At 38.7% G+C, this 22,299-nt stretch overlaps 2 protein-coding genes and 1 non-coding gene across 3 annotated transcripts; all 3 read right to left on the bottom strand.

Annotated features, from left to right (window-relative positions):
• Positions 1 to 234: 234 nt before the first annotated feature.
• Positions 235 to 1,937, bottom strand: nabp1b (nucleic acid binding protein 1b). Its single transcript, XM_056751062.1, has 6 exons — positions 1,678 to 1,937; positions 1,386 to 1,524; positions 991 to 1,062; positions 817 to 904; positions 668 to 734; positions 235 to 581 (listed from the first exon to the last, which is right to left on the bottom strand). Exons 1-6 carry the CDS (start codon positions 1,769 to 1,771, stop codon positions 412 to 414), a joined length of 630 nt encoding a protein of 209 aa, XP_056607040.1. The 5' UTR covers positions 1,772 to 1,937; the 3' UTR covers positions 235 to 411.
• A 2,080-nt stretch (positions 1,938 to 4,017) lies between these two features.
• On the bottom strand, positions 4,018 to 4,099 carry trnas-cga (transfer RNA serine (anticodon CGA)). The gene has a single exon. It is a non-coding gene; the product is annotated as a tRNA-Ser (tRNA).
• Positions 4,100 to 5,040: 941 nt separating this feature from the next.
• On the bottom strand, positions 5,041 to 20,359 carry cavin2b (caveolae associated protein 2b). Its single transcript, XM_056751174.1, has 2 exons — positions 19,607 to 20,359; positions 5,041 to 7,425 (listed from the first exon to the last, which is right to left on the bottom strand). The coding sequence occupies exons 1-2, from the start codon at positions 20,150 to 20,152 to the stop codon at positions 6,553 to 6,555; spliced, it is 1,419 nt and encodes a 472-aa protein (XP_056607152.1). The 5' UTR covers positions 20,153 to 20,359; the 3' UTR covers positions 5,041 to 6,552.
• Between the last annotated feature and the right edge of the window lie 1,940 nt (positions 20,360 to 22,299).

Here is a 22,299-nt window from a genome sequence, read left to right as displayed (position 1 = left end):
TAGCCTATTGTGTTGCTATTGCTATTTTGGTTAAAACAAATTATTTTAATAATGGCTCCTTTTAACAACTTCAATTTTGAGATTTAATGAAAATGAATGCACACTTAAAAACTTAAAAAAATACAAAGGCTTACTTGAACGTTCAGTTCTTGAATGGTAGCTATGCAATCTCAGAACAAGTACTACAGAAAACAAACATTGAAAGCACACATATGACGACACATTATGATACACTCTACTTTATTTGGTTTTGTTTCATGTCCTTGTGCAACATCTCTCATTCAAAAAAAACTTCTTCAACGATTAAAAATAAGAACGAATAACACAAACCCTGAAAAAAACAATACATTCATAAATAACAAAAAACTGCTGAAAACAAACTATATTCATGCAGCATGACCTCTGTTGCTGTCATCTTTTCAGTGCCCGGCGAGGGTCTCGTCCATTAGTGTTGTTGGGTTTAAGCCCACCTGGAAATTGGGAACCTCTTTTCCAATGTGAACGGTTCAAACGTCGCCCACCGCCACCAAAAGAGCTCTCTTGTGAAGCTGGAGACGGGACAAACACAGCGGAGCCGTTTGCTGTGCGAGGGAGAAAATAAATACAGGATCAAATCTTCAACAAGTTTTAAAAGGGATCGAACTGTTCAAGATTTCAGATATGAAACCTGGAGGTCCAGCAGGTGTTCCGGAATACTGAATATTAGGTGTGCCGCCCTGAGCTTCTGATTTCACCTGCTCTCCACAAAAACATACACATACACTCAGACTTTGTGTTTGTTTCACAGCGCTTCTCTCTTTGTGCATCTGTACTCACATGCGTGTGGTTTATTTGGTGGATTTTAGCCATCACCTCCTGGTTGGGCTCACTAAAATTGGGAACCTCTGAGAAGACCATACAGAACCTTCAGAGAAATCAAAGAAGGAACTGGTCATAACTCCGTCACATGCTCTTTCGTATGATTTAAAGTGTTAACTGTGAAGAACTTACTCTCCGGTCTTTTGGAGGTCCCCGGTCCTCCCAATATATAGTGTAAGACATCCCTTAAAGAGAGATGCATATCTGAAATTAAATATTTAAAACAAGATGATTTAAAAACAAATAAAGCACAGCTTTCATTTATGCTAGCATTTATATAAATATATGAAGGACGGGCATAAAGTCAAAATACAGAATTGAGCTCATCAAAATGAAAGTAGATTTAATAAACAAATCAGCAGAACAATAAAGATTACGATTTCTTCTGACTTATTTATTAACTATTAAGTAAACTTAGACAATGCACATCAATCCAATGTAGAGAAAAAAACATTTGCACTCAAAATGCAACTTTCTTTGTATTTTGGCATGACAGCTATAGAATAACATAAAAGTAATTTTAAAACCCTCTGTTAAGTCGGATGATATCTCCTGTTTGTATGAGACTGCCAACTTCGTCCCACACCGATATGGTGATACTTCCGGTCCGGTCCGCCACTTTACATGAGCGGATTTCGTGTCCATCCTTCGTCTTAGATACTCGACCTTCAAGACCATAGAAAACATTTCACCTATATAAAAGTGTAAGTTCATATAGTGGTGGTATCTATATCTTTGCTTTTTCTTGGGAAAATGAGCCCACGACTGTCAGAAAATGTGACGAACACGTTTCGACATTTTCTCACGCGTTTCGCTTACCAGTTTCCAGGACGATGAAAACTAAGTTAATGTTTTTCAATCCTGGTTTCATGTCTTTTATTAGATATGTATTTTCATTGGATCCGTTTGCCATTCTAAAAAAGACAACGAAATAAATCTGACGACAGAAAACTTGCTTCCCGCTCGTGTTGCAGTACTTCACCGGGCCTTGTGCTGCCCGCACGTGCTCGCGGAATGATCGTAAAGATGAGTTTCCTAGGTAACCTACAGGAACGCCCTCTCTCCAGTGTTAAACACAGAGGGCGTTTGTGATACGATGAACGCGTATTTATCACACCATTTATATTTTCATTCAATCGACGCGTAAGTGTTGACTGCAGTTGCAGAATCCGTGTATCATTCGTTCTTTTCATATTCAATTGAGATTCCAAAATCGGAAAATTAAAAAACGGTTTGTTATTTCGTTATTCGTTTATAAATGTGATACCAAAAAACAAATAACGGGTCATTTTTCGTACTTTTGATTTAATGCTCAGATCAAAAATAGGAAATGAAATAAAGGGGACACGACAGATTTTGATTTTGAGATTTAATTTGTTCGATTTGGGTAAACCGGAAGTTATCTTCGTGTGTATGTGTTGCACTTGGAAGTTTGCCGCATTTGCAAAAAGTTAAAAGAAGCCTGAAAATCCTCAATCTTGCAGTGATTGACTAAGTAATTGTTTTTGTAATTTCGTATCGACACCATGGCCGTACTGGAATCATATGCTGATTTAATTAAAGACTTATTTGAAACTGTCAAGACACATAAAGAGATGTCAACTACGCTGCAGAAGATGGGTATCCAGCGAAGTTCTGCTACAAAATGCTACAATAAAAATATCTGCTTTTTGGCTAGATGTTAGTCATGAATACTGGGTATAACTCCAATGTAGAACGTCTAACGCACCCTCAAAGAACTCGAGATATGGCACCCCAAATTGTCCAATAACCCAAAAATGCTACAGTAAAACTGTTTTCTTGCATGACGGTAGACATCAAGACAAGGTGTAACCTAGCTGTGGAACTTTTAACGCACCATCAAAGACATACTTGTACAAAAACACAGTTCTGTGTCAAAGTTTACTTAAATATATATACATGTAACTACATAGCAGTAATATAATGTGTGTATAATGCACTGGCTAAGACCAACAAGAGTATAATAAATTGTATAAGAACAATGGATCAGTAAAAAATTAGAATAAGCTTTATTTTCAAATTGTGCACACAAAGACAAGCAACGTGTTGTGGTTTCAGGAGCTCAGAATGAAAAAATACAGTATAGACAAACAAAGGAAATAGAAAAAATAAATATGTAGAATAAAAACAGTTAATTATATATATGCAAAGTATAACAAAACGGTGTATACTATGTTTTTTTTACAAATATACACGTAAATTACTCATGCATAAACCGTACTGCATGTTCTGCACCAGAATATTGCACTTTCAAACATGTAGGTACTTTTGGATTCGATTAATATTCATGGTGGACATAGGCTGCCTAAAAAAACTGTTCGATCAAAGTAATATAGAGAATGGTAAGGGGAGTGTGTGATGGAGGTTCCACGTGAAGTTCACGGTCATCTCAAGGGGCATTCAGCAGGTCATGACTTAGACAGCGAGCAGCAGCCCATCCTCTGTGCACTCTCTCTCACACACGCACGCAGGCAGGCACAGACACACGCCAACAGACACACACACACGCGCGCGCACACAGAAACACACACACAAAAAAGTTTTTATTTTAAAAACGTAAAAGAAGAGAAACGCGAGATGGTCCCTAAGAAGCTAAGCGTGAATAAGAAACTGCGAATAAGAAGCTGGATTCAGCCTCGTCTCATTTCAGAACTTCGCTGGATACCCATCTTCTGCAGCGTAGTTGACATCTCTTTATGTGTCCTGACAGTTTCAAATAAGTCTTTAATTAAATCAGCATATGATTCCAGTGCGGCCAGGGTGTCGATACGAAATTACAAAAAAAATTACTTAGTCAATCACTGCAAGATTGAGGGTTTTCAGGCTTCTTTTAACTGCAACACATACACACACGAAGATAACTTCCGGCTTACCCAAATCGAACAAATTCAATCTCAAAATCAAAATCTGTCGTGTCCCCTTTGTTTCATTTCCCATTTTTGATCTGAGCATTAAATCAAAAGTACGAAAAATGACCCGTTATTTGTTTTTTGGTATCACATTTATAAACGAATAACGAAATAACAAACCGTTTTTTAATTTTCAGATTTTGGAATCTCAATTGAATATGAAAAGAACGAATGATACACGGATTTTGCAGACGCATTATATTACAGTCGTGAATTAAAATCAAAATATCGTCACGAACAGGATTCGAACCTGTGCGGGGAAACCCCATTGGATTTCGAGTCCAACGCCTTAACCTCTCGGCCACCGTGACACTACGTTTTTTACGGTAAACGATAGTTTATGTATGTCATCAAAATAATTTTAGCGAATACGTTTTTTTTTTTTTTTTGACGGGAAATGCTTACTGACGTTAGTTAATTTCTATAAGAAGAACTAAACTTACATTAAACACAAATGTAAAATATTCAAAAAACAATACATTCAATTTAAAACTACAGTAATTATCTTAATTGTAATATCAATGTGGTAAAAAGATAAACGATCGTTTAGTGTTTTCTTGCACAGTCTTTATATTGCTTGTTTTTTGCTTTTCCGAACAAGGTTTAATTTGTGTCACCCAGCAGTAAACACCAGAGGGCGCCAGAGCCTAACAGTTTGCCACATGGGGCTGGTCTTTAAAATATTTAAAAAAATAATAAGAAGAAGAATTTTGACTATTCTTACACTGTCACTTACAAAAGAAAGTGAATGGAACATATAAATACATTCATGTTATTTAAGTAATAAACTGCTTGCTAACTTGTTTAATGATTAGTAGTGATAAATGGGGTGAAATTAGATATATCATCACACACAGTAAACAGGTTTTTTTACACTGAACCAAGATAACACATAATGTTTATTGTATTTTTAAGTTGTGTTTTTTCCTAATTATAACCATGGGTAAATATGCAATTGTTAAATATGCATTAAGGTTAAACAATACTGTTAACATTATATACATTACAAAGTGGAGTTTAACCACTTGCTGTGTAACACATAAGCCTATGTCTTGTTTTTGCACTCATGTGTCATGTTTTATGTAATTCACATAAACAATATTATGCACTGAGTGAAAATGTAAATGTTTGTAGAGTCATATCAAAGGCCCTACTTTCTGTTATTGTGCAAAAAGCGTTATAAAGTCATGATTGTTGTTTCTGCTAAACACACTTACAAAAGAATAGCAGTATAAAAGAAACTAGACGTATATGAATAGAAAGGGTTTAAAATCTTTATTTTTGTATTATAAGAACAATTTTAACTGCGTGCTTCAATAACAAGTGTCACAGAAATATGAAGTGTTTGCTATAACAAAGCCTTTTCTTTGGCATGAGTCGTAATTTCTTCTAATAATTGAAAATCAAGACAACATATAGCTCTCTCATATATATTATGAAGTCATCGATTGGATTAAAATAAGATATGCAAATACAGATGAAAGGGTACAAGCAATAAAAAACAGTGAGTTCAAACTTTTCAAAGACTCAAAAAGAAGTAAAACCCTTGTCACATCTCAAAGATCCATCCACCCAAAGCAAAGATACACACGTTTTGTTCAGCATTGGAATATTGAAATGAAAATGCTCAGATAACTCACATATTGTAGACAAATTCACATCACAAACATAAAAAAACATAATTTTTTAAATGGTCATGAAAACACTGTAATGATCTTGATCGTGAAATCAGGTAACATTATTTTATTTTGTGGTGTGCATGACCGTGAGCGGCACAGATATTTCTCCAGTTTGCCCTTGATCTCAACCCTTGGTGTTAGTCTGTCCTACGTTACATTATAAAACATGACGTTTCCTTTTTCTGTTCATGTCGCTGCGGCCGTATTTGCATCCACCCGGGATGAATGTCTCGTTCATCATTTTCAGAAATATGTCTGTAATCTAGACCGACCCCTCAGTGCCTGAAGGCTTGTCTTACCCAACAAGAGCATTAGAAACAGTTTCTGCAAAGAGCCACATATCAAAAGCAGGAATGTTTTTTGATTTCGGTCCGAGACATGCGGAGATCGGTGAAGACCAGGATCCCCTGCATAAACTGGATCTGAAACAACCCGAATACAGAATATTGATGCATATTACACATATCTACATGTAGTTTACGGACAATATTCTTCTCAGCTAACTTTCTCTTGTTTCTGTACTGTAAATAAGGGTTCACAGTATATTTAGCATGATTACATACACATTTCTGATACATTTGCTGTTGTATATGACATTACATCGAACAGACAATAGTAAGCTTGCGGATAATCTAGGTTGCATGAAGTCAATATCATTTTCATCGGTGTACAGGCTGTGCCGGAAGATCTGGACCCACAGTCAAAGCGTGCCCATGGGGTAAACGAAGTGCACTTAGCAGTTATGGACACATTCGGCTTTGAGCGTTTGATTTTCCTTTGCCACCTTTCTTCGGCTGACGGTAAGGCACCGCTACAGGCCGACCAGGGTGACCAGTCTGCTGGCGGATAGGTTGAACTACCTGCTTTCACGATCTGTAAAACTCTTTTAAAGAAATGTTATTAATTTTTTGCGCACGTATGGATGGTGTAATACAGCAGAAGTCGGCCTCTGCAAAGATGATACTCGGCCAGGGCAGATGTCTCCAGACATTGGCGGATTGTGATGGGAATGGCTTGCACTGATAAGGGAACGAGTGTTTTCTCAGCTTAGAAGGACGTCACGGTTGGAATGAAGGGTTAGGACATTATGACGCTTGGCCTACTGCAACACCCTCGGCTTGGCCCGGAGCTTCTGCTAGAGGGCTTTCTTCACTCTCCAATCTTTCCTTTTCCTCCTCCTCTTCTTCGTTTTCTTCCTGCAAAGCATTGTGTGATGCGTCCTGAGGCAGCGTGGCAGAAAGAGCGTACTCCTGGCTGACATCTTCCGTGATGGACAGCTCGACCTCAGCCGTTCCGTTCAGGATGCCGGGCAGCTCTTCCTTCTCCATCGCCTCGACGGCTGCTTTGACTTCCTCTTGACCCGGCGCGAGCTGAGAGTGAACCTCATGGAAGGTCAGGTCTTCGGTCGGGCTGTCGATCGGGGCTAACTCGATGGAGGCGACGGCAGTCGGGGAGTCCTCGGATTGAGCCGAGGCTTCACCCTCCTGTTCAGCGTCTCCGCCGCCGCCGCGGACTTTCTTGATGTTGAAGGTGAGCGGAGAGACCTTGATGGAGGAGCTTTTGGCACTCGGGTTCTTCTGGTGGTTGGGCGTCAGGCTCTTCTTGATCTTCTCCCGCTGCTCATGTGACACGATCTTGGTGCCGAACTTGTTCATCTTCTTCTCGATGTTCTGCCTGGAGAAGGCTTTCTTCAGGCTGTCCACTTTCTTCAGACTGGAGCTCTTGATCTTCTCCGTTCGAGTTTTTTCAGTTCGGACCTCGTCTTCCATGTTCAAAACCCTCAGAATTTCGTCTTCGTCGTCCTCGTGTCCCTGCTCCTCGTCCGAGGAGAGGGCGATGGTGTGGAGGCCGTCTTCTTGAGAACGGTTGGGATCGACGGATACGTTCTCCTCCTCTTCTAGTTCAGGCATCGTTTCAGGTTCCTTCACGAAGACGCTTGAAGGGATCTCGTTTTCGTCCTGCACAACAAAGATACACAACAGACGGTTAGAATCCAAAAGCCTTTTTTTGTTCACACCCACTTTATAACTTTTTCACCCCACCTCATGTTTAGTGCGAAAAATTGCAACATTTTCCCCTCCGATTATTATTTAGATTACATAAGTGTTTAATGTATAAAACGTTAGATCAAAAAAAATCAAATATTTTCTCACACCTAAAACTCTAGAAATGGCTGTCCACGCTTTTGTTGGCATCAACGGCATTGTTGGTAGTCTTAAGCGTCGAGGTGAACTCGCATTTGCAGTGGCGGGGCCTCGACTTTGGAATGCCCTTCCTCTAGAGACCAGATCAGCCCCTTCTCTGTCTGTTTTTAAGTCTCGGCTAAAAACATATTGACTACTGTGATTTGGCCATTTAAAATTTTGAATCAGGTTGTTTTAAACTGTTGACTACAATGATGTAGCCAATGGGGTTGTGTTAAATTTGTTCATGGTCTGTTTTCGCATATGTAGAATAAATGTTTTCTCCGGTAAAGCACTTTGACCTTAAAACAGTATAAAGCATTTTAAAACAAAGACGTTAAAATGAAATGACTTTTGTATCCATAATGTTGGATATCTCTATAAGAGCACCCTGATATTTTTCATAATTTATAATGATTTTTATTGTTTGAACTTCAAAAAGAGAGTTGGAAAGACTTGAGCTTTTAACAATGAATGTCCTCCACCCTTGACCTTTTTTGAAAGCTTCAAGAACTTCTCTTTCATAAGAGAATAAAGTGTTGAAAATGTTTTCAGGGTCACCCTGCTCAGCTTCTTAAATTCAGAAAGGACATTTTGGGGGTGATTCTATCGTATACACAGTATGAAATCTGGGCGACAAGAACATGTTAGTGAAAACATTGTGTTCCGACCCTCTTTCCCTTCTGGAGACAATCACAAAGGCTGGATAATAGTGAGAGGATGGGGAAGGAAGGCCGGGCATAACCTTACACAGCTCATATCAGAATTTCCACTGAGTCCTGGAGAACGGCCAAGACCGAGAGAGAGAGAGAGAGAGAGAGCAGGGAGTGTGTTGAAGGGCTTTGAGAGTGAGTAGGACGAGGGTCAGGAAACATTTGGGGTGGAGCGCACCATTAGGGACACCTGGAAGCCCTGTTTGCACCTCACCCGCCCATCTGAATGTTTCATGGCATGTGAAAAATGCGCAGGGGAGTTCGAGCCCGCTCTCTCTTAACGATAAGACTCGAAATTCTCATATAGAGGAGGTCAAGAAAACCTCCCAGTTAATCTTTTTGTCTCTGTTGTAGTTTGTTTGTCTGAAACACGCACACATACATTTCACATTTGGCAGATGCTTTTATCAAAAGGGTGTGTGTTTATCAGTGAGTGTGTATCGAACCCACAACCTTTAGTGTGCACTTCTGTTGCAATGCCTATCTATCACATCCCAGCTAACAAAAATATGTTCTGATAACGTTTTACTAACATTCTTATCCTCCCCTTTTTACATTTCTGTACCGCTGTGACATTTTGATCTTATATTGGTCTCACGCACTCACGTGACGTGAATTCACAGGTCAGAGTTCACCAAACTTGAACTACGCAGCGAAATGCGAGTTATCATTGGACGGGGTTACCTTTCCGGTCTGTCGCATTCGCATGCGTATGAATGGAAGTCAATGAAGGGAAAAGTCAAGTGTAACCGCAGGTTTAGGGTTTGGGTTAGGGTAAAGGTTTTGTAAGACTTGAAGCACCTAGGATTTAGTTGAAACGAACAAACCACGCCCACCGATCTGACGCGAAACAACGATTTAATGAGAGCCGAAAACGCATTTCAAAAGGTCAATCACATCCAATCCCATTGATAAGCTATTTACTATAAACGCTGCAATATATTATGAAAAAATAAGAATTGACATTTTTATTTCACTGTGACTTTAACTATTGATGTAAGAATACTTTCTACATCAACTTTTTATAGCCATAACAAATATTGTTAAAAAGAGTTACAGCAGAAATATGGATCACTTTGAGAAAAAGTTTTGAGAATGTTCCCTGACAGCTAGGATACCACAAACACATACTATATGTTGTAAGAAATATTTAACCCAAAATATACAGTATTTACATATACTTATTTACCTTAATTGAAAGTAAAACAATTCACAAACATAAAACTATTTCGAGTGAAGTATTTGTTTCAGGCTGTTATTGGCTGTTAGTGTGCATATGAGAACAAACAGTCTCTTAATGTTTTCACGTTTGCTCTTCTGTGATGATAGAAAGGTTTTGTTCTCTTTTGAACTCTCAGCGTGTGAGGGAATGTGAGTTTGGCTTGTCCGACAGAACAGGGATACATAATATCTGTCCCAGGATACAAAATCTGGCATGAAATATTACTTTAGGGATTAACTATAGCAAATCTGTTCACCCTATAACAGAACTTTATTTTGGAAGGCAGATTTGGATCAAAGGGAGTCGTGTGGTTTTGCTGGCGCTGACGGAGAATAAATCTGGCCAACTCCCTGCAATCCTTTACATAGATTTTCCAATTTCCATCAGTCCTTACATGAAGTTACCCAGCTCCATCAACATGAATACAGACTTTCTTACACAATAATGGCTGGGATGTTATATTTGCCTTTACGGATCACAAAAACAAAGTGTGTATTTATTAAAGGTTGTGCATCGCTGGTATCCAATCATTCCACGTGTGGCTTAACATTACTGATATATGTCATATGCTTTATGAATTAAGTGTGTCAATCCTATTAATGTTGTTAGGTTCTGTCTTTATACTTTTTGTTTGTGATCGGGTAACTTTTGCAAGTTTTCCAACCTTTGAAAATTCTTGAATCTTGACCACCTGAATGTGTTGAAAATGAACCATCAATAAGAGATGCAAAATGGTGAAAGTTATGAAATGTTGTTTTACATTTGTGTTACACCAGGACTGTGAAAAGGACACAAGTGTTGATTTGTGATATTTGGTTTGGCACATTTTGTTGTCCCTTCAAACAGATTGTGAGTCAGAAGATAATTAAATCAAGTCATTTACAGCACAGAGTGATAAATGTAACCATAATAAGAACAAATAAACACAAAAACCAGTTATTTGATTTGACATTATATTTTTTTGCAATCTGGAACATGTAACCTAAAGGTGTAACAAAGCAAAAATGTAGAAAACAAACTGTTAAGAATATATTGTTTAAAAATATTAATATATATAATATTTATTTATAGATTTATTTATAATTTCCCCCAAAAATTTTTAGGTGTCACAATATAAGACACATTTATGGTTTATTTGTCAACTAACCACATATTAGTAATACTGTTCATAAGGTGTCGCTGACTACAGGCATTTTTACCCTTACTATAATAAAAAAGAATATCAATTTATACTTTACTCAAATATGTATGCATACTATTTCATCTTTAACTACAAGGTAGTTTGCTGATGAAAACAAATATAGTTATTTTTTAGTGAATATTTCCATAATAAGATATATTTCATAAATAATATATTTATTTTTATGGCACATACAAATCATTTTGGACAGATAGCCAGGTATTTGATGTTTTGCTTACAGGGCACTAGATGGCGGTGTGTAGCTCAGACTTTATGAAATGATCTTATCAACTCACTTGAGCAGCCTGTGTGGCAGGGTGAGTGTCTATCAGAAGCCATTAAATCACTTTTCTGTCTAAACTGGAGGTCTTTCTGCAAAACAGACATCTGATATATAGCACCATATACAAACCTTATAGTTTACATGTGATCATATATATGTCTGATTCTTCTATTTGTTTGAGTCATTTACTACACATGTAGAGCAGAGAACATGTTTTTTTTGCAGAATCTCATATATGTATTCATACTTGTAATACAAATGATGTTGTTTACATACGTATATACATTAAAAACAACTTATCTTGGGAATATAGAAAATAAACGTTCATTTGCTTATATGTTAGTGACATTTTAATATCTGTGAAATCCTTGTATACACATATAAAGGATTTTTGTAGGGGCGCAAGTGACTCCCCCATCCCCTCCACCCCCCCAAATGAGAGTGGAATGTTGACATTTGGTGTGTTTGAGTTTAACTAGAGCTTGTGTCATGGCACGGGCTGTTATAAGAAAACGGTTTCCTCAGATTCCTTGGAACTTGCCCGTTGTACTGTGAATCACCCCTGATGCTATGCAGAAGCTGTTAGACAAAAACATTCAACGTATTCCATTATTCACAATCGTACTAAAAGCATGAGGGACAATAGTACTACCTCAAACAAGTGTATGCATTCCTCCTGAGCCTCTCACTGATCTGAGTCTTTCTCTCCTCAATCATTTCAAACACTTCATTCCGTGCATTCTGCCCTTTAGGAATGAGATCATGAAAAGTTGTTAATGACCCACGAATTGTCTTCACCTAAAGCTGAGTGTGAATGTATCTGACTTCTCATAGTTTGCTTTTGTCACTTAAAACCGTGATTGCCTCATTTGAAGTCAAACGAATCTTCAGATTTGATTCATTTGTGTACTAAACCGGTCTCTCCTGCCTCGGGCAGCGCGGGTTCTCGTGATGGCATGAGTTGCTACATGTTTTTTCATACACGCAGCAAAACGCTCGCCAATACCTCACATGGCCTAAACAAAGTTTTCTGTTTGTATTCAGTGCGTTTTCAGAGAGGCTTTAACTCATGTGTGTGTGGGATTGAATTATTGCAGTACAATGCAGGCTTTGTGAATGCTTTATTTACACGGGAGAAAGAAACAGGTTTTATTTGATGTGAATATTGACCAGATGTAGTCCTTAGACGCATAAAAGCTGCATCCAGCACAAAACATTTCAGTCACTTCTATTAAATTAAAAGTGATGTTTCTGATCTTAAAGACCATCTGATCTGAAGATTAATGCATGGATGCTTCACATGTGTTTTAGCAGATAACACTGAAGTTTACCTACATAAACTTATTATGATACATAAACTATTTATTTTATTGTGAGTTAAAAAAAATAGTAAAGAACAGATCCAGGATTCCACATGAAGATAGTTTTGTCTGATTCATTCTCACACTTCCATTTGCATTGTGTCAAACATTTACACATATGGCAGGTTTTTTATTCAAAGGAACTTGATGAGTTGTTTTTAAACCTGTATGGTTAAAATATGGACAGAACCAACTGTTGAGTTATCGTTTTAGCTCAAAATTTTGCTTTGTTTCATGTCTTTAAAACATTTTCTTGTTTCATGTCTGCTTCCTTAATAGTGTATGAATGTAACACTGCTACATACAATTATTTTAACAGTTTGCTAAACATCAACATACAATAGTTCAATTTTAATAATTTTCATCAATTCAATAAGTGCCATGTTTTTAATTACACTAAAAACTAGTCTAACTAGTTGGATTTTCTAACATCTTTTGTTTAATTTACTTAAGAACGATGTGCTAAACTAAAAAACATAGTGTGAGTTTTTTCCACACAGTTCTTTTAAGTTAATGTACTTAAAAATCTATTGTGTAAAATTGTTGTAATTTTACTTTTAAAAATTGCCACAAAACATTTTTAAGTAAATTTACTTTAAAAACGGTGTCTTAAAACTTGCCACAAAAAATAAAGTAAATGAACACAAAAAATAAAGTAAATCCTACTAGCTGTTAAGTTTTCCATGTATTTCATGTGTCCATTTTGTTTTGAAGCTATTTTGCAACAATGCAAAAATTATGAAAAGCACTATACAAATAAATTTGAATTAAACTGAACTTGTCCAACAAAGTTTAGTTTATTCATTTAACCTAGCATTTTTTTTAGAGTGAATACACTTGCATTTAAGGTTTACATTTGAACCCATGACCTTTATGTTGTTCAATACTGTACATCGAGTTTTATGGTTTGTTTTGTGGTTTTGAGTACCTAAAAAAGTGTGTATAGAACAAATAAGTGTGTCCAAGCCTTTCATCACACTCATATCACACACCCAAGCACATCTGTGTACCACGCCGTCTTCTCTCATAGCTGTCGAGCGTTATCTAAGATGCTCTCCAGTAGTTTTTGCAATTCTCACTTAATGTCCTAAACACACTTGACACACGGTCCACCTCAAGGCCTGCGTATGAAGGATGGAGGGCTCATGTTTGGTTAAAGGTGGGGTGTGGTGAGTTATAGGCATAAGAGGCTGTGTTTGGAGGGTTTGTAAATGATGAGGTTATTAGCGATGTGTTTTATCTCGAGCAATGCAGCGTGATTGGCTGAAAACGTTTGCCCCTTCCTCACCCCCATAACATCACATCTGACAGGAAACAGCTGTCTGCCCATGTGCTCTGTTTTGGCGACACACGTGAAAAACATACTTTGGAAACACACAGGATTCTTTGCAACACACCGAGACTGAGAGTAAGCGAGAATTTCCATGCTGGTCAACCAATGCCATGTTGAATTTTTCATAATGTTGGTGAACAGTCTTTGTGATGACTAAGGGAGATTTGTTAGTTTGGTGGGGACACCAGCATCCCAAACATATGAATAGTCACACTGGTGTTTTTAACAATTGTTTGTGTGTGTGTGTGGGTGCGTGTGTGTTTTTGTGTGTGTGTGTGTGTGTGTGTGTGTGTGTGTGAGGTTTTATTGACGTAGGTCAGAAATCAGGCAGAACAAAAGAGTTGGAATGGGAAGGGGCTGAAAGAGCGGAAGAAGGTTTTCCTCTTGAAGAAAATCAGCCCTGGAAAAACTTCTAGCAATGCTTTAGTAAGGATGTGTGAAGAGAGAGACATAAACACTAAAGAAGATCTTGTGTTTAATGTCTGAAAAGATATGTCTGGATTTGTTCATTATGGAATATACCAATGGTCACTGTCCTTCTGAAATCGCTGTTTTTCAGGAAATGTAAATGAAAAAAACACTGTACTTTTTAAACCATTAAAAACTGTTTTGACAAAGTTGACAAGCACTTTTGAAACTTTTAATAAGTAAAATATTTGCAAAACCCAGTAACAAACATAAAGGGCGACTAATAACAATTTATGTCAAAAACGTATTTTGCCAAAAACAATATATAAAATACTGTATAATGTATAACCAAACTTTGCCAAAACTGTATGGCAAAAAACATCACAAAATCACAAAATATGAAGATTCAAGTTTTCAGAAGGATAGCAGGAATATAATATTATGGAATGCACAACCGTAGCATTGTGCCTTTACTAAAATTCGTAGTATATTGTATTGTATTGTATTGTTTTGTTTTATAAAAAAATCATATGCAGGACAATGTCAGAAGAAGAAACCTAGACAAGAGGATGCAGCAATGAGGATCTAAATATTAAACAGCGACTTGCTTTATAGTTTCTGTGAAGTAGGTCTAGTGTACATTTGTGTCCTGGTATTTATCTAGCATGTGTGTGTTGACACGAGTTCCCATGGCATTTTGTGTGTGTGTAGAGTTTTCATTCTGTCTGCCTTTGCTCCCTGTCACGGGATACACACAATGACAGCTTTTGTCTCTTCAGTGCGTGTGTGTGTGTGTGTGTTTTCAGATAGCAGTCAGATTTCTGTCGGCACTTAGAACTCTAGTTTCAAAAGAATGCATGTTTTTATACATAATGACTGTTTGTGTTCAGCTTATGGAAACCAAACAAGTTAAACTTACAAATATATCAGGCAAAGACAATGTGTGTGATTGTGGTCTTGTTTTTATATCCCGGTGGGGACTTGGTGACACATATAGGGACTTGTGCAAAAAAGCTTATGAATTGTACACAACAATATTTTTTTAAATCTAAGACTGTAAAATGTTTTCTATGATCTGTAGGTTTAGGGGTTGGTTTAGGAGATAAAATATACAGTTTGTACAGTATAACAGTGTGTGTGTGTGTGTGTGTGTGTTTAAATGACGTGTGTTTCAATTCAGCCAAAATGGTCTGGAATGACATATAGACACCTTTGATTAAAAAGATACAAGTATGAATCCATTCCATATTCTATGTGTTCCTTTCCTGTTTTTGTTTGAACCACAACACACGTTTCATGTCCTTTCAGCAAGTGTACTTATTCAAAACACCCTTTTCATTACATGAAGCCTTATGTTTACCTCTATCTACATAGTGCCGTCTCTCTCTTTTAATTCCTCTAGGTTTGAGTATTATCAAAAAAACACCTGCAAAATATAGTATAGTCATCGCAAATACTATCACAGCCAGGTATTAACAGAGAACTTTATGTTCAGTGTGTTCATCTTCATTTCAGATTTGATTATCAAATGTGGATTTGAATGGCTTATTCATGAGTTCTGAGTATGGAGGAGGAGGAGAGGTCAAAAATTTCATGTATTTAATTCTAAACTGTCGTTTAGGGTCACTTGTGGTAGACGGTTTCATCGGGTTGTCTGTACTTTGCTATTCATTTATATGAATATTTTATTGGACATTAATAGTATTTAATTAAATAAAATCTTCTCAACAGATTCTTTGCGGTGGTCTACTGGAACATTGCTTATGTTGTTGCCACTGAAATATCTATTAATGTTTTAAATTAATTTCAAAATAATAGTAAACTCGTTAAAAGTTTAAAACAACACATTTCTTTTTGTGACGAAAACAAATAAATAAATACTATGTCTTCTTGAGATATCTTTAAACAGAACTGAAGGACTTTACATCTGTTCTGCTCTTACTGACTACTTATTGACTCATTGTTCAGTAAAATTTGCCTATTTCATTTTTGAAAGAGTTTAAAAAAAAGAAACAAGAAGCGCACGCAGCATACATTTTTGTTGACAAAACAATCTCAAAAATTTGAAATGAATTTCTGAGTTCAGATGGAAAGATTTGTAAGGTCAAAAGGAGAAACATCTCACTTTTAAACGGTAGTGTACAAAAATTCAAATAGACTTTCTCATGTGTAAGTCGCTTTCTATAAAGGTCTCTGATAAATACAACTTTGAGTACAATTAAAATCAATGATGACTAGTGACCATGTGAAATATTTGACATGATCTTGTAATATTTCACCCTGTTCAGTGAAATAGATCCTGAGGCCACATCCTGAAAAATGCTTCAATCATTTGAGGAATTCTGGATTGCTTCGTGTCACTGGCGGAGTAAATATTTCCCCTGACAATAATACAACTATACAATTCTGAACTTTTATCATGATTTGATAAAACACATTTTATGTGGTTAAATTGTCACATCTTGTTTGAGATGCGGTCATGTCATTCTGTTTATTTACATCACACACACATATAAACATTCATTGCTTTATTATCAACTACAACCATCAGATGTTTCATTGCACAGGAATGAATTGTCATTTCCTCTGTTTTTGTTTCCTCACAACAAACATGACCGCTGTTATGCGTTCCCAGCATGCATTCATGCCGCAGGACTTTGAAGTTCTTTTTATTGCGATGTACTATTGTCTATTCCTCTATTATGAGGATTAACCTGCTTTTGTTCTACAGAAATCAGACTATCAACTTACGCTTTCAGACCAGACCAGTACACAAGCTGCACATGCAGAGTAAAAGTTATCAGGGTGGGTTTTTTTCTGCAGTTTCATCACCGCTTATTTTAAAACCTCTCTAGACGATTATGTTGTAAAACCACCACTGTGCCAAAGCGAGTGTCTTATTATCATCTCACTCTGTCTCGTTTCAGTGGGTACGCTGTCTGAAAGAGTTTGAGTGAGATAATAACTTTATGATGGACAAAAGTAAACAAACACTCTAGTCTCCCCTTCTCTCTCTCCCCGGGGCCTTCGTTCGCCCACTTCTCCTCTTTTCTCCCCTCTCTCTCTCTCTCTCTCTCTCTCTCTCCCCTGTTGGAGAGGCACAGATAGCCTTATTAGGTGAAAGCAAAGGGCCAGCAGTAAAAATATTCAATCTTGTGCCCAGAGATTTCAGTGTAATGAAAACTGAAGCAGTGGCAATAATGAGAACCTGAATATCTTACACAAATGATGCAGTCCATATGTTGAGTTTGGGGAAAAACATGCAAAAAACAAATTCAACCGATTTGAAAGTTGCATCACTCTGAGGGTATAGAATGACAAACGTGTTTAACACCAGGAAGAAAGAACCTCAAACTAAGAACCTCTCGCCTCTGTCTGTGATTCTGGTCATATGTCTTCAACACATCTCAATGGACTTCAATTGATTGTGGTTACTGGTCTATTTATATCTCTTGGACAAGAGAGAGAAAGACTCGCTTCACCTCTGGAATGTGAGGGTTTGAGCCAGAGTTTCTGCTTAAGCAAGAACAGTGTTCTCGCTCTCTCCTGTCGTCCGCCTGAGGGGTGGGAGCCAAGAACCACTGATCCAACAGCAAGAGAAGATAAAAGTGAAAAACACAAACGTGGAGGGTGTGGCGAGCACCTGAATCTAGCTTTAGAGACGAGGAAATGTTTTATCTTTCAAATAAAAGTTCAATCCAACGGCTGTTTGTTGACCGAGCACTACGCAACCGTTTCTTTGTCTTGACTAGTTTTTCTCAAGCTTGTGTGCTGTATATACATCACAGAACCTGACTCCTTTATTCTCCTGCAGATATTTAATGAGCCGAGGAGGATCTCATCGGGCATTCCTGAGAAACCCCGGCAACCCGGAGACGGTATGTGAAAGTGAGGAGAATGTGTGTGGGGGACTGTCGGACGAGGAAACGTGCGAGCTTTAGGAACACGGTGCCCCTGTGTCCACCCATCCTGTGATGCACGACAGACCACGAGAGCCCAGAGGAGAATTAAACGTGTTTCCTCAAACCCGGACCAAACATGTCTGGACTGCTCCGCAAAGCTTAAGAAAATGAAAACAGCTAATTAAATCCATTCCGTAGGGCAAGAATCGTACAAAAATCTTTTGGAGACGCGGCACGGGCCTTTTACCCTCCACTGTTTTTCACAAATTTACAAAAAAACAACGTGGGCACCTAGCAACACGCATAACATTTTCAGCCAGCTGCTACGAACAGATCTCTATTCACTATTCTCAGGAAGACTGTTCGAAGGGAAAAGTTGAGCTTTTTTTATTAAACAGAAGTCCTTGAGTATTCTGCCTCTCTCTCTCTGGGTTTATCGTCCCGCTGTGGTAAGCACACAGCTGGAGAGAGAGAGAGAGAGAGAGAGGGGGGGGGAAATGGAAGGCTTCTCTCAACTCTCCCTTACTTTGGAATCATTGAGTCATTCGACAGATTGCAGGTCTGGTGGTAAACAGCAGCGTGGCGTACAGCACGGACTTTCTGACGACAGGACACACATTACTGAAGCTGATCTCTGGGCGCACCTTCTATTCAAGGCCATTGTGCTTGAAATAATAGCTTTGGCTAAGCTTCAAAACAAGCCTCCCCTGTCGAGTCTCTCTGGAGCGTTCTGGTTCTCTCGGTTTACAGCCCCAAACGCTTTTCTTTCACACGTTAACAAATGGAACCGAGCTTTGCTAACTCTGCAAAGTCCACAAATAATTGATTGTAATCAGCACAGCTTCGTCTGACCCTTGAGCGACCGCATTTAGAGATGGAGATTGGACGCGACCACTTTCCACCCCACCTCAAAGTGAACCCAAACCACATCACACCTTCATTGCATTGCTTTCATCTCTACAATGTGAACTTTGACCCCTCTGTCCTAACAAAAATGTGATCATGTGAGCTGTGATGTATTTTGGGACACAACGTGACAGCTTTACATTGATGCGTTTGACGGATGTGACTTACAGCGCTTATAGACTTGGTCTTACTTATGCATATGTAGATGCCACATTTGACTCCTCCCGACATGTCAAAGCAGCCGCCATTTTGGAAGGGTCAACATTTCAGAAGTGTTTATCACTCAATGAGAAGCCACACAATTCCACAGCGGTTGTTAAAAGTGAAAACGAATCATCTGCATGAGAATGTGTTGCTTTGTGCATTAACTCAATATCCCTCAATCTCTTTGTCTTCTTGTATTGTATTAGTTGTAATATTTGATGTTCATCCATATGTGTTTGGTTAAAGACTCCCAGTCAACTCGTTCTCTCCATTCCTATACATCATATGATTTGGGTATAGCCCTCTATAAATGCATCCGCTGATGAGGCATCTATGTATATATATATCTATGTTTGGAGACCAAATTGAAGAACTCAGTTTAGTCGTTGATTCAGCACTTAACAAACACAAACACAACACACCCCCCCCCCCCCCGTCATTTACCTGGAAGATGAGCACTTTGAAGTTGTTCCTCTTGAGCAGGTGAGCGTGGTTGACCTCCAGCTTCTTCACCTGCATGGCCTGCTTATCCATCTTGTCCTTCACTTCCTTCATGTGGATGCTCACCTTGCGGCTCTTCTCCAGCAGTTTGCTGACCGTGTTGGAGGTGGAGGTGTGACTCTTGGACAGCTTGGTCATGTCGTTCTGGATGCCCCTCACCGCCCCTTCGATCTCCACCTGTCTCGTCTCCATCTTGTGCTGGTTCTCTTGCACCGTGTCCAGCATGTTCACCAGCTTATCCAGAAGGGTCAGAACCGTGATGGCGTTCACCGGGCCCGGGGTCGAGGCGCCGTCTTTCAGAGTGCCCACGATGGCCTCGACTCCGGGACTGCTGGGTAGTCCGGCCGTTGCGTTGGCGGTGCTCAGCTGGGAGAGGCTGTGACTGGGTGAAGGTTGAGTTGGGCTGGGGGTGGGCACCACCAGCTCCTGACTCTCATGTACGCTGGCCATGCTGCTCCTCTCTGCCTGTACTGCATCTTCTCCCATCATGAAGCTGTTGTTTAAGGTCTTACTTCGTGCAGGAACGTTGTGTCGCCGGACTCGATTTTAGTTCCTACAGCTATGATTGTTGTTTACAGACTTGTGGGAAAACTTTTCAGCTTCCAGGTTCAGCGTTCCCACCCTTTTTGAAGATAGCCACTCTCTCTCTTTCACTCGCTCCCTGCTCTCTCTCCCCGCTCTGGAAGAGCAGGACAGAGGTTTCCCCACGGCTTAAAAAGCCCGTCCACACCCTGCGAGGGCGGAGCTTGGTTTCCATGTCAACTAGCCCGGCCCATTGCTGAGGGAGTTATGTGTTTGCATGTGTCAAGTGCGAGTATGTGGGTGTGTACAGCGGAACATGAGCAACTCTCTCCACATGTAGAGACCTCACCCCCCCCCAGCTCTCTCTGGCTCTCTCTCTTCTGTTTGTCTTGAAGAAAGAGAGGATATTGAGAGTCATGTTTGAACAATGACCTCATGTGCACCAGAGAAAATTTAAGAGATACAGATAGAAAACTGAACAATGGTGTGTGTGTTTGTGTGCGCGTGTTTGTGAGTGTGTGATCCTGCATGTGTGTGTGTGTCTGTCTGAGTTTGCGTGCATGTGTGTGTGAGCGTGAGTCTGTATGGGTGTGTGGGTGCAAGCATGTGTGCGTGTGTATGTATGCATGTGTGTGTGCATTTGTGTGTGTATGTGGACATGTTTTTATATCCTGGTGGGGAATGCACTCCAACACATGTGGATTTGTGTCACCGTGGGGACCAAAATTGATGTCTCCATGGGCAATAAAGCTAATAAATTGTACAGAACAATATTTTTTTTCAATCTAAAAATGCAAAAAGTTTTCTATGAGCTTTAGGTTTAGGGGATCAAATATACAGTTCAGACAGTATAAAAAACATTTTGTGTGTATGTGTGAAAGATTTCCTGAGATGTGATTTGTTTATGTGAGAGAGCGTCTATGTTTGTGTATTTATAACGTGCGAGCGTGTTTACAGTTGTAGTCATTGTAGGTTTATTCTGGAAAATATTGTCACACAAACACGCCGCAAGTGGAATCGTTTGTCTTGCCTGCAATGGCAGTAGCAGCATGAAGATGTGAGAAACTTACTGTACAACTCACCTACAAATCATACTGTGTGCATCGTTTTAATCTTAGAAAAACTTGGTCGAAGACAAAACATTTTGACGAAATAAAACGACAGATTAGAGATCTTATCCAAATTATTTCTCCTACACATCAACAAGATTAAATGGAATGCCAATGGGACTTTTGCTTGAGTCTCATCTGCGTCTCAGATATTCCTCCTGACAAAAAGAGTCAGAAATTTCCCAAATGTCTCTGTCATTAGAGTTTCAGAGGAGATGTCAACATTGTCCCAAAATGTGCACAGATTTGTCAAGTCTGCAATCAAAAGTCTTAATATTTACTCAATGAATCTCATCAAAACGACACAAATATACATTCATTTTACACCTCCAGACTCTTAATGGAATTAAAACAATTTATAGTCTCATTTATTTTTATATAATTTTGTGAAAAAACCCTCTGAGACTAATATGATAAAGATTCATATGCTTCAGTTCTGTTTAGTTGGCGTTCACGTCACACAAACACAATGAGTTAATTGCTCTCATTTCCTTATTTCTGTATTGTTTTCGTGCCTCCATGATGTAATCTTCCTCTCTTTTCCATCGTCTGTGCAAACATGGAATTCTGAGAATTCATCGACGGTGACCTCTGACCTCTACTCTAGAGATTCTCTTTATACTCAGAGACTTTACATCATTTTGTTGAGAAACCACACTACCATAACAAACAAGCACATGATGGCACCGGTCCCCAAATGCAAAGCTGTTCACGGCACGGACAAGTGTGTGCTTGTGTCGCTCTGAACCTCCACAGTAAAATATCATTTTGGCATCTTGAACTTTCATTTTGTAAGTAAACTGTTAAACAGGATAATAAAGTAACTTAGACACACAAAAAGAGTTCAACAGATGCGGAAAAGTCTTCTGTATCAAAAAGGGAGGAAGATTCCGGCTTTATCGCACTTTTATCGTAATTGATCTCTATTGTTTTCATTCTAAGGAACAGTATCCGGATCCTTCTTGGTTTTCATGGGAATATCTCTCAAGCTTGAAAACACACAGC

This window comes from Triplophysa dalaica, chromosome 6 (genome assembly GCF_015846415.1).
Source record: "Triplophysa dalaica isolate WHDGS20190420 chromosome 6, ASM1584641v1, whole genome shotgun sequence".
Taxonomy (NCBI): Eukaryota; Metazoa; Chordata; class Actinopteri; order Cypriniformes; family Nemacheilidae; genus Triplophysa; species Triplophysa dalaica.
The sequence above is the reverse complement of the archived record's forward strand: the minus strand, read 5'-3'. Positions and strand labels throughout refer to the sequence as shown.